Consider the following 12,549-nt stretch of genomic DNA (forward strand, 5'->3'; position numbering starts at 1 on the left):
GGCGCGGCGCGGACGGCGGGAGGGGAGTCCCCAAGGCGGCGGGCTTCCCCACAGGCGCGGGCAGCGCCAGGGCCGCTCGGTCACACGGAGGCGCCATTTCCTCTGCCCTTCCTTTGCCCTTAAGCCGCTGTGTCGGCGGCCGTGCCCGCGTCTCGTCCCGCACCGGTGGCTGCGGGCGGGAGCCGCGTCCCCGTCCGTCTCCCCCGCTACACACAGGCGGGGCAAGGAAACAAGGAGGGGGGAGAAGGGACAGCGGGCTGCGCGGCTGACACCAGCCCGCTCCTAATAAAGCGATGGGGCCCGGCAGCCGCGCCGCGCTCCCCGCACCCTATAAATAGGCTCCGTGCGCGGCCCGCGGGCTTTGGCCGCCCCGGCTCGGCAGGCGGCGCGGCGCAGCGGAGCGGAGCGCAGCGCAGAGGGGCCGCCGCTGCCGCCAGGAGAGCCCCAGCAAGATGCCCCGGGTAGACGCAGACCTCAAGCTGGACTTTAAAGATGTCCTGCTCAGACCCAAACGAAGCAGCCTCAAAAGCAGATCCGAGGTGGGGGCACTCAGCATGCTTTCCCCGCTCAGCCCCTAACTTCCCCAGCCCTCCGCCCTCCTTCCTTCCCCGCTTTATTTTTATCCCCCCCCCCCTCTAACGTAGCCGTGCCCTCCCCAGTCGAAACGCCCTTTGCGAGGGGGGTGGGTGGATGCGGTGCTGCTTTCGGGAGCGGGGGGCGGGGCGGGGGTCGCGGCGGGCGCTGCGAGCCGAGGTTCTGCCCCGCTCCTCGGCGGAAAAAAAGGGAAAATAAAAGGGTCGGGGGGCTGCCTGCTGCCGACAGGTGCCGCTGCGGAGAGCGGGGGGGGCGGGAGGCAGTGAGCTGCGCTGTGTGCCGGGTGCGCGCCCCGCAGCGGGGGTGCGTCTGCGTCCTCCGGGCCCGCGGGCAGCTCTCTACCGCTGGCATATGCACGTAAAGCGAAAATGCGCCCGTGGCTCAGCCTGCCCCGGGCTGCGAGCCCATCAGGAGGCAACGGGAGCGGTGGGGTCCGTTCCTCCTGCAGCCATTGTGACCCCTCCCGTGGCCTGCTTCGCTCCTCCGCGTCCCTTTTGGCTCAGGGCTGCTGTTAGCGGGGAGATCCCCGCTGCTATCCCTCACCCCAGATCAGGGAAGACCCCAGGAAATCCTGTGGGGATTGCCTCCACGGAAAAGATGGCCGCCTTCAGAGCGAAGGTGCCTTCTGGTTCACCTCGCATAACCCTGAGGCTGAGAAAGGATTTACTTTGACTGATGAAGGTTTTACGCTGTGCTGGGGGATGGAAAGAGGATTAAGCTTTCCTCCAGGGGAAACAGAGTTGTGAGTGACTGAGACAAAGGGAATGAGGTAGAAAGAGAAGCCTGGAAAGGGCAGCAGGGGTGGTTGTGTCTGTTAGGGGTGTGTGGCTGGGGTTTAGGGGCCAGCAGCAGAGCCAGAACGTTTTTGCCTCTGTGCAGGTCTAAGATTGGAGGGGCCTTCTCAGTGGAAGGGTCACTTCAGGTTAATCTTTTCTAAATTGCAGGGAGTAATGTCCAGGCTTTGTGACTCATGGTGCATAGCTACCACTCGCAAGGCCCGGAGGCCCCTCACACAGCTCTTAGGCCCATTCTGGCCCTTTGCTTTCAGCACCCACGGCCCCTCTCTAAAAGTCACTGTGCCAGCCTGGCAAACAGGTGGAGCTGTGCTCCAGCGAGTGGCACATTGCTCCTTCAGAGTGCTGTTGGATATATATTTAGCAGTGTGCAGGCTGTGGATAGAAGGGTTGCTGGGAAGGGAAAATGATAGGGGGAACATGAGCTGATATGGCAGGGTTGTAGCGGGTTGCTATGATGAACTGTTAAAAGCATTTCAGATGAGAAAAAGTGCGTGTCATGGGGGGGGGGGGGGTCAGTGGAAACTGATGAAGGTTAAGAAATTGGACACCATCACTGAGGCTGTAGCAACAGGAATAAAGTATCTCTGAGAGCCAGATCTGAAATGGACAGCCACAGTCTGCCTCAAAACAAGAGTATAAATAAATAGTGCTGGCAGCAGAACAGAGGTAGCATACTACAGTGCCTCTTACCCAGCAAGCTGCTGCTTTGAAGCTTTTATCAGCAAGGGTTTTGCATTTTTGGTGTGAATGCCTCAATTTGCACAAGGCTAGCTTTCTGTGCAGTCTGCTTCTTAGCCAATTTGGACTGTTTGCAGCTCTTTTTGAGGGTCTGCTGTTCTGTTACCTGGTTTTGATTCCTTGTGCTGTCTTCATTTTCTATCACTGCTTTCTCTTTGAAAAGATAGTAGAAATCTTAAGGTTTGAATTCAAACTCAGGGTAAAATTGTTGAAAACAAGGATCGGAGTCGGAGACTGTAGGTGTACAGCATTGTCTGTCAGTGGCTTCTTGGCACTCCCATAACCTGTTACTCTTGCCTTTGCTGGACTTAGCCTCTGCAGAATGTCCCATGTAAGTGCACTGGACCTGTACTTCTCTAATTTTGAATTTGAATTTGTAAATTTAAATAAGTCCTGGGAGCTTTAACAGAACAGCCAAAATTCCAGTATTTTCACATGCCTAAGGCCTAGCTAGGAGTTAAAAACAAATCCATTTAATGATCTATTTTTTTTTTTTTCCTGAAGGAACATTTACTGTTGTTGAAAGATGGTGAACAGTCTTTGAATCTGAAGTTATTTTTTCTTCTGGGTAGAACAATAAGCTATGAATTAGCTTTTTCCACTTAGAAAATAGATTTTGGAGTTGTGGACCTCTTGTGGAGTTGTGCCGATAGCACCAGCTCGGCAGCATTCAGTAAGACAAAGAGGTCAGAAGAGTTACTAGAGGAACTTGATATGCTCATCTTGAATACTCAAGAATATTCTTCACAAGACTAGCGTACCATGCCAGAGTAGCTACAGAAAATGGCAGCAAGGGTATCAGTGGTAATGCTTACTTTCCAGATGAGGGAACAAAAAGAAACCCTAGGACTATCCAAGATGGAGAAGAAGCAACTGTGGTGGATATGCTAGAGCTCCAAGAAGTGAGGAGTGGAATAGGAAACATGAAACTGATAAGTGGTTGCTGGTTGCCTCTCACAAAACAAGATGTGGGAAGCACTGAATGTAGTTAGGTAAAGGTCATGCTTTTTATGTAATGTATAAATAAGCTTTGGGATTTATTGCTATAGGACACCAAAGAGACTAAAGGTGTGAATGTTTTCAATAAAAGTACTGGGCAAGCTTTTTGTCCATGAGTGGCTATTCAGCTCAGGGGATTGGAGAGGTTTTTTGTCTTCAAAGGTTTCTAAACACTGTCTTCTTGGGACCTGGGAAGGTAGGCTAAGGAAGGAATCTTTAAAAACTTGCCTTGGTTTTGGTGTTTCCTTCCCAAGCATTTGGCATTGGCTGGAGAACTAGAGCACCACATATGTGTCTGCAGCCCCCTGCAGCATTTCTCCTTTTCTTGTGCTACAAAAGCCTCATTAGTGGAGGCCCTGCAATTATCCTACACAAATACTGTTGTTACAGTATTATCAGCTGAGTGGATAATTGCATGAGATCCTTCTAACTGGTTGGCTAAAGGAAGTCATGTATTAAAAGTTACAGTAGATGAAAGTGAGAGTCACTGACATTAATGGCCTCGTGTTTCCTGTGTAGCTTTGCATCCTGCCTCAGACTTTTCTTAAGTTTACTCATCTTAAGTCCATTTGAAAGAGACTTTTCCTCTGTATTAGTGTAAGGTTTGTAGGTCTGATACCATTGTCTCTGTAGGACTAGTTGTGTGATACTTTTTTTTTCTCCTTGTTTCTAGTTAATAATTGCATAAAAAGTGAATGAAATATATTAAATGTCTTCCTTGTACTGTCTCCCCATGTTAGCTGCAGCAGAAATTGATAGAAGAATGCTATGTCAGCAGAGATGGGTGGAGAACCAGGCCTCCCTGATAGTGAATGGGAAGAAGGGCGAGTCTCAGATAAAATATATCTTAGATTGTCCTCTACAGTGACCCTTCCCTTAGAAGCTTAAGCAAAATGAGGACCTGTTCCATGATGTGTCAGTGAGACACAAAGTTGTTTCTCATAAACCAGTGGTGAAAAAATGAGAAATCACTGTATTAATCAGTCAGAGTGTAGCTGCAGTATGACAGAGCTCAGAACACACTGTGAGTATATGACCAAAAATACTGTATTTTTTATATTGCCTGTTTACCGGTTCTGGACTTCAGTTCAGGCCAGGTCACTGGCTGTTCCTGGATTAAGGAAGTGAGGAATAATGAAAACTATGACAGAGCCTTCATTTTTCACTGTGTCATTTCAAAAACTAAATTAGTATCTTACTGTCGAGCATTTCTTGGATTTCTTTTCCATTTTGCAAGATGCTAAGCAGACCAGTGGGAGCTGATCACATTTTGGGATTCCTCTTGTATTAGAACAAAATAGCTGATGTTACTGCAATCATTTGAGAATGCTGAGAAGAATTAACTCTGAAAGCAAAGGCTGACACGGTTGTAAGAAATGAACTTAGAAATCAGCTTGCCTTATGGTTTAATAAACAAAGGTACGATGGTTCATATTGTATAGCTGAGAGTAGCTGGCAACTATAGCAAAGAGCGAACTTGGTTTAGAATTATTATATTGTCACTTACATTAAAGAATGGGACAAAGCTATCTATGCCCCAGAGTCAGAGGAAATTGCAGCTCTTACTTCTGTGGAGTTAGGATTTCACCCCTGGTTTCTCAGGCAGCCACACAAACAGCTGAGGTGACTTCTGTATAAAATCATCCACAGCTGTCACTGTCTCTTCTTTCCCTATCTGTCTCTTCCAAACACATCTGCATTGTGCTTGTTGTTGTTGTTCTTTTAAATATCAGCCCTCTTTTTCTTCCACAAGAGCTCTCTAACACAGAAAACAGTACTTCATATTTGTATTTTCCTTGTCATTTGGAAAGCAGAGGTTGTAATTAATAAATGAAATTAAGTGAGGCAATAGTTGAATGAAAGGAGGAAGAGCAGAAAATCTGAGGGAAATTAAGAAGCATTATTCAAACTTGCGCTCAGTGAAACCTGTCACAAAACTCATTAGGATTCGATCAGTTACTGAAAAGAAGGTGTGCTTGTTTGTTGCAGGTTGACCTCACACGCACTTTCACCTTCCGTAACTCCAAGCAGACGTACACGGGAATTCCCATTATAGTGGCAAACATGGACACCGTGGGGACATTTGAAATGGCTGTGGTTATGGCTAAAGTAAGTCTTGGTTCTCATTTCTATAGCAGTGAGTTAGGGTAAACAGCCCTTGTTACTTTTTAGCTATGAGTGAGAATGGGGCCAAGGAGTTATAAAATGAATAGCAATAAGGAGTGGTCTTGCTTTAAAGCAGCTTTACTTTTACAGCAGCACTGTTGCCTGGAAAGAGAGACCCAGATTAAGAATGTTAGTTGGGAATGTTTACTGGATGTAGCTCAGCTTCTGGTGGGGGACCTCTAGAGCTTAGTGTTTGATGTGTATATGTGTTCCATTGCAGAAAAAAGTCTGTTAGCTAAAAAAGGTTTTGAAAGTGTAGGTTACTGAATAAAACTGCAGCAGTGAGGAGTCTCTGGTTAATTAGCCTGTGGCCTCGAGCCTCACCTTAATCTCTTCCAGTGCATAAGCACAAGCAAAATATTGACCATAACTTTATTAAATGTCAGAAACCTGATCCTGAGAAGTTGTTCAAGTATGCTAAGCTACCTTTGGAGAGCCATCTGGAGTTGCCTGGTCCCTTATTCACTGTTATTCATTGTTATTCTTTCAAGCAAGATGAGTCTATACTTAAAATGGGAATTTCTGATATCCTGTTTGTTATTCCACAGCTGAAGGAAAGATGATTTAACTTGAACATTAATATAAGTTCTCTTATTTTTGCTAGCATGCAATGTTCACTGCAATTCACAAGCATTATTCTCTGGAAGAATGGAAACTGTTTGCTGCCAATCACCCAGAATGCCTTGAGGTACATTTTCATACTGTAAATTATTATGGTTTATTGCTTTGTTCTGAACTCGCATACCTTGAGGTCTCTTGGGAATACTGTTGTGAAGTGAGGTTTTGGGGAATGAAGATATTTGCTCTTCTTTAACACATCTAGGGAAGTGGCTTGTCCTGGTTTAGAAAGAGTAGCTCTTTGAGTCTGTTTTGAAAGTGCTTATGTTAAGATACAAAAAGCAAAGAATATGTATTCCTAGAAAGGAAACAGAGAAGTACCCTGAACAAACAAGAAGGAAGCATCTGGGAATTGGTGTGGTTGCTGGCCTTTTGTTCCTGGTAGGAGCACTGATAGAGTTGGGAAAGGAGAAGCCCCAGTTCACAGATGTCAATCGCATTGTGTTAACCCAATAGTGAACTGGCCCTGCATGCCCTAGTGCTAGGCAGAGTCTTTGCTGTCAGATGTGCATGCAGACACAGAGCCTGTGGGCTGCAGTATCCGGAGTAGCCTAGGTGCTGGACTCAAGTAGGGATGAGTTTTGAAAGTTGTCAGAGTGTATGTGTCTTCCATTTACCTCCTTGCACCAGTAGAAGAGCAGGTCTAGTTATCCCCAGTACTCCTTAAGAGTTTGGCACAGTTTTGAAGTGTGTCCTGTATAGAAAAGAGTACTGCATAGCTGTATTGTATCCTTACTTTAGAATTATGTTGTACTGCCTGTTGATTACAGAATTGTCCGAAAGCCAGTCTATCACTTAGGTTCATCAAGATTCCTTATATGCCACCGTAGGTTAGAAAGTGATCCTAGGAATATCCTCTGCCTGAACACTTTGGCACTTAAATAGCTCTTTGTGGTTCCTAATCACCAGAGCAGGCTCTCCTGGTAATGAAATTCTGACTTGCTCTGTGATCTTGGGTCTCTGCAGAGGTTTTTTGGGCCAACTGCCATATAAACTATTTTTCTGGTGGAAAGAACTCTTTCAAAGACAAAGGAGGAAGCAATCTGCTTGTTCTCGGTAGTAGCAGACCCTGCTTCAGCAAGGGGGTTGGATTAGTCTCTAGAGGTCCCTTACAGGCTGAACTGTTGTGTGATTCTGTAGATCAGGGAAGGGTTTAGCGAACTTAAATCCAAATCCCTTCCTATGACACTACTCTAAATTTTGCCACTGTTTTCCTGGACATACACCAAGTTAGAGCTTCTGTGTCTGTGTTAATCTAAATATAGCTGAACATTCGTTCATTTCAGGTGATTATATTTGACTACGATAAGCCACTTGGGAATGAAGTGCTCATAAAACAGTAACCTTACTTTAAGATCCTTTAAACAAAACAGAGGTAACCTTCCTGGTATTGCCAGGAAGGCATTTATTTAATATTATATAGCATGACCTTAACTAGTTTCCAGCAGAGGTTTCCCTCGAACCCCCCCAGGACTATGCAAAAGAAGATGTACAAGGAGTATTTACTGCAGTTTTTACAAATTACTACTCTGTTTTGTTCTCCCTCTGTCTTTCTAGCATGTAGCAGCAAGCTCAGGTAGTGGAAAAGCTGATTTGGATAAGTTAACAAGCATTCTAGAGGCCATCCCACCTATCAGATACATCTGCTTGGATGTGGCAAACGGCTATTCAGAACATTTTGTGACATTTGTGAAGTCTGTCCGTGCCCTGTTCCCAAATCACACCATTATGGTAAGTCTGTAGAAAGGTTGGAGGATGTATATGTGAATTTTGTCTGTGAAAAGGGCCTGGAGTTTGGCTGGTAGGCATCGAGAGCCCTGTAGTAGCTCCACCAATTTCTGTGTCCTCGTTGGAGGAAAAAAATAAAAAGAGTGAGAAGCCTGTCTGAAACATCTTGCTTTCCAGACAAATGTATGTGGACAGATATTCTTCTGAGAATACAGAGGGCAGCTCTATTCATCTCTCAGTTCAGCAAGGTGTTGACTCTGAGCCAAATGATGATGGTTTAATAACATGTTGGCATTGTCAGTCTTCCATTGCTGAAAATATCTGTTCAGTGTGTGCTCTGATATAGCAGTGTGATGACATTTCAGGCTGGGTGGATCCAATTTTTCTACTGCTCACATCCTCCTTCCTACACCAAATGCAACCTCTAATGATAAAATATTTAGGTTTATTTTGGTGATTCCAAGCTGAGGTTTGCTGCAGGAATGTGCCTATATCTGTGGTCAGTTGAGGCCAATAGCTGTTTCCAGCTGTTGGATCACTAGTTGATCATAGACTAACCCTTGTTTATGAGAAGAACCATAGGTGTCTCATGTAATCGTGAAGGAGATCATGAGGGAGCAAAACAGTCACTGCCAGACATTTTCATGCCCCTTCTGTGATATTCCTGTTCCTTCTCTGAGTACTGCTGCCATTCTTCCTCTGGTCCTTTTGCATTAAGGGTAAGGTGTTTGCATCAGCAATGGGAATACTTTCAGCAAAGCCATACTTCGACTTGTTTCTCAGGGCTTTTGATAGAATGAATCTAAATTTGTTTTCGTGAAAATAGCAGGAAATTCTCAAGCAGCAGATTCTTAATGAGGCTACCAAACTTTCTTCACACCACTGCTGCAAAAAGTTATGTGCTTAGGCAACACTTTCCCACTTGTTCGTGCCAAGCATAACAGTTCACACAAAAAATAAATGTGGAGTAAAAGTGATCATAAGTGCACAGTTTGACTTGGTTCAATAGGGAACTTCATGTACAAGCAGCCTGCAGAAGACGGCGTTCTTTCCTCTAATGTCAGTAGAAGGCAGCTTTCTTGCCTGCTGAATGATGGCAGCACTGGAAAATTGATGTGACCTGAAATGCCTGGCAGGGTTCTAGGTTACCATAGGCTAGAATAGGCATTCTTCATCACCTCCCAGCAGACATGGGAAACTTTTTGGTATGTCTCTGTTTCTTATGACTTTGAGAAGAACCTTTGAAAGTTTGAAGTGATAGTTGTGGGTGTTTAGAGCTGGCTGCTTCACCTTCGCAATAGTGAGGGTAGGAACTGTTTCCTTGCTTTGGAATTGGTAACACTAGTGCTGTTATTACTCCACTGTCTTTGGCTTGAAGTATTGTGGGAGGGAGTTTAAACAATTAAAAACAAAAACAAACAAGCCCAAACCTCTTCCCTGTCAGATCTGGTGAGAAAATTGTAATCCCGTCTTCCACCTCCCCATAGACTGTTGACTTTGGCTGAGGAGGGAACTCAACTGAGATGAATTGCCCAGAAGGCACTGGTGTAAGTGCCAAAATCAGGTATCAAGCCCAGATATCAAGTCCAAGGTCCTTATGGCAGTCTCATCCATCTTCCACATCTATTTAACTTTTTTGTTCCTTTGCTTCTGTGACTTAAGTTTTTTCTTCCTCTAAGTCTTGACCTGAGAGCACAACCTATTTAAAAACATATACGGGCCCTGACTTGTTCACTTGCCTTCTCCAACTGTGGCTCCTGTCTCTGATCATGGCTTAGTATGATTTAGTATGGCTCGTGTTTTTCATCTCCTGCAACAGGGATAAACTTTCATTCCTAAAAGGATGCTAACAGACTCGGAGTGTTCAAAACCCTTCTGTTTTCCAAGGCTTCCAGAGTCTGTGCAGTCTCCAAAAGTCTCCACTTCGGCTAGGGAGACACACTTATACCCTATCTCCAAATGAGGTTACTTTACAGTCTGCACAAAAATGGCCTTCTGAAGCTGTTCCTGGATGCAATACTCATCTAGACTGTATTTATGGTACTCTGGAGGACATGTCCTGCTGCTGCCTGTTCTCTGGCTGCTTTGATGTTGTTGTGCTATGCCTGCAGTACGCTCTCTGCTGTTGTGGCTTTCAAACAAAAGAGTTAGCAGTTAAATACAAGATACAAAAATAAAGGAGCTTTCTCATAGCTGAAAGTGATCTCCAGGACCTTGCAGGCTGTCTTGTTTGCTTTCCTCTGCATGACCATTCATTCCACAGTCAGCTGCAGTGCAGTACAAAACAATAATCCAATCCCAGGTCTCGGGGAATATGTGCTCCCAGGGGCCGTGTAATGGGTTCATCTCTGAGGCTGAAATGTGATGTGCAAGGCAACTGTGATTAACATAGCACTCTCTGGGGCCAATACTCCAGTGTAGATGAAGGATGTGTCTTGCATAAGTGCTTTTCAAGAGCATGTTTTTTCCTTTTCTAAATACTTGCTTTTGTAATTACATTACCTTATTTTTTTTCTGCCCTGGCTCTTTTCACTCTCGCCTTCTATATACTGAATTACAAATGGCAGCTTATCCATGAAAGACAAAAGATAGGGAACACAGGTGGGGGCAAAAAAGGACTGCATGAATTGCCTTGAATTAGATTAGATTGCGGATGGAGGAAAAAGCAGAGCTCCTAAGAGCTGTGTGGATTTGGCTCTACTTCCCAGAATCAAAAGTAATGGTTCAGTGGGTTGTTAAGCTGTAGCATAGCATCACATTTTTGGGTTGTGCCTCACGTTGATGTCTAAAGCAAAATTTCAGTTGACATTAATGATGGAGGGACAGAACCTTTATAGCAGTAAGTGTAGTCCATGCTTATTAGTGTAATTGTTGGTGTTAGGGTTCTTCCATTTTACTGGAGGCCTCTTCAGCAAGCTGAAATATCAGTGCCAGCAAGCTTTCCCAAATATTTATTCTGAATTTTTCCATTGTGTAGTTTTCTCTGTTTGTTATACAGAAAAGGCGATGGTGAAAGGAGCAGAGAGTGTAGCAGAAAGGAAAAGGCTGAGGCAGGTTCATGCTTGCAGAAGGAGAAGCCCCCACACGATGTGGGCCAGAGAAGAAGGCAGTCAGAACTGCAAAACCAGAAGCAAAGGGAAACAGAAGGGGCTAGAAAACATTGTTCCCTTTGGAGTCAGTGACAGCACTTCTCATGGCCTCAGTGGCGTCACAGTTGGAAGAAACCGTGTGAATGCCTCCCAGTTTCTCTCTGCAACAAACAGCAGAGTCAGTCTAGTTATGGTGTTTCCACATGGGCTGGAGTCCCAAAGCTGAGGCCAGCTGGAATCCCAGGTCAGAGACAGTGATGCTGCCAAGGCTGTCTTGGATTAGTCACTATATTGAGCACAAACACCCACCTGCTGTGGGTCAGCCTAGCAAAGGGCATCATCTCTATCTTACTGTAAAGCACCCCTTACTTCGGTGGGTGGGAAGTGTCCTTTGGCAGTGTTCTGAGAGTGTGGAAGCACAGACTGTGCGTTTTCCTCTAGGATACAAGAAGAAAGTTTGAGAACTGTTGTCACAGACTTTTCTCCCCAGCTTGATCCATTGCCATTTGTCAGCAGCTTTCAATCAGTGCAGCAGTGTTCCTGTCTTAGTCAGTGAGAGTCGATATTTATAGCAGGCTTTTATGAGGCACAGTATCAAATGCCTGACTGAGATTCAGAGGCACTACCCTACTGTGTTCACTAATTTTATATCTCTGTCAGAGAAGCTGTAGCCTTTATAACCCTGTTAGGTGAAATCTTGATCCCACTAAAGTCAGCAGTGAAACTCCCTTTGACTTTTGTGAGGTCAGGACTTCCCTCAGGTTTGACCCACAGTTTGGTCATCACAGGTAGTGTTGGAATGAGCCAGGGTGACAGTCACTGAAACCTCAACTGAGGGACGGTACATCTGAATATCATCCTGAGCACGTAAGGCCAGACTACAGCCAGGGTAATTTACTAGAGCTCCTAATAACTGACCGCATTGAAAGCATGCTGGTTAGCCCGAGCTGCGGGGACTTGCAGTTGTTACTGATGCTATTATTTTACTGCCAGAAGTAGCAAAGTTAGATTAGTGGTAAGGTGATTACTAGAGTATGTTGAGCATTGTTTTTGCTAACACAGTACATCCACCAATTATGTTTCCTGACTACTTTCCCAAGCACGCTACTTCTTTGTACAAGTTCCAATTACTTTGCTTACGTTATGTTCTTAGTTAATTTTAAAGGAGGGTCATCTCTTTAGTCTCAGTCTTTTGACATTCATATTATCTGCCCTTTTTTTTTTTTTTCTGCTTCAAGTGATCTGTTTTTATCTTGGTGGTGGACCTTTCAAAAGCCCTTTTACCTCTACTCAGCTGTCATCCTGGCATCAGTGATAAAACAGCCATTGGTTTCATTGGAGGGAGAGGTCAGCTGGAAGTGAGAAAACAGCTTTCCCTGCTCTTCAGCTGTGATACTGCAGTCCTTTCTCATGCAGATAGCTGTATCTCTCTGACAGTGTTTTTTGTCCTCTTAGAGGTCTGAAAAGAGAAGCAAGCCTGTGATCAGTAGGCTGAAGTCTGCTATGTAGAGCTTCACATCTTCCCTGAAAAGTTGTTGAGGATCCGCAGATTCAGAAATACTGAAACACACTGGTGTGTGCACATGCATTCCAGGAAAAAAAGAACGCATGTTGGAGACATAACTGCTTTTCCCTGCTAGGATGAGCATTTTGTATCAACGTCTGCAGTTACATTCTCTAGCAGTAATTTTGCATTAAGCGTCTGGTTAACATTTCTGAAGAGACAGCTTGACAGCCTGCCATGCGCTGCTAATAAGAAGACACTGCTGTTCAACTTAAATACAGATTTGATCCTAAATCTCACTGAGCCACTGGCTTTA

General features: G+C 45.0%; 1 protein-coding gene across 3 annotated transcripts in view; it reads left to right on the forward strand.

Moving 5' to 3' along the window:
• The first annotated feature begins 363 nt into the window (after nt 1-363).
• The window catches only part of GMPR2 (guanosine monophosphate reductase 2), a 37,870-nt gene continuing 25,684 nt past the window's right edge, over nt 364-12,549 (forward strand). The window contains exons 1-4 of one of the 3 annotated variants that reach the window (NM_001030998.2): nt 364-539; nt 5,118-5,237; nt 5,899-5,982; nt 7,470-7,643. In NM_001030998.2, coding sequence (NP_001026169.2) covers nt 453-539; nt 5,118-5,237; nt 5,899-5,982; nt 7,470-7,643 — 465 coding nt within the window. In that variant the 5' untranslated portion in view covers nt 364-452. Of the gene's footprint in view, nt 540-722; nt 1,213-2,332; nt 2,461-5,117; nt 5,238-5,898; nt 5,983-7,469; nt 7,644-12,549 lie in introns of those variants that run through there. The other 2 variants (XM_040683650.2, XM_040683642.2) reach the window with 2 other exon arrangements.

This window comes from Gallus gallus, chromosome 2 (genome assembly GCF_016699485.2).
Source record: "Gallus gallus isolate bGalGal1 chromosome 2, bGalGal1.mat.broiler.GRCg7b, whole genome shotgun sequence".
Classification (NCBI taxonomy): Eukaryota; Metazoa; Chordata; class Aves; order Galliformes; family Phasianidae; genus Gallus; species Gallus gallus.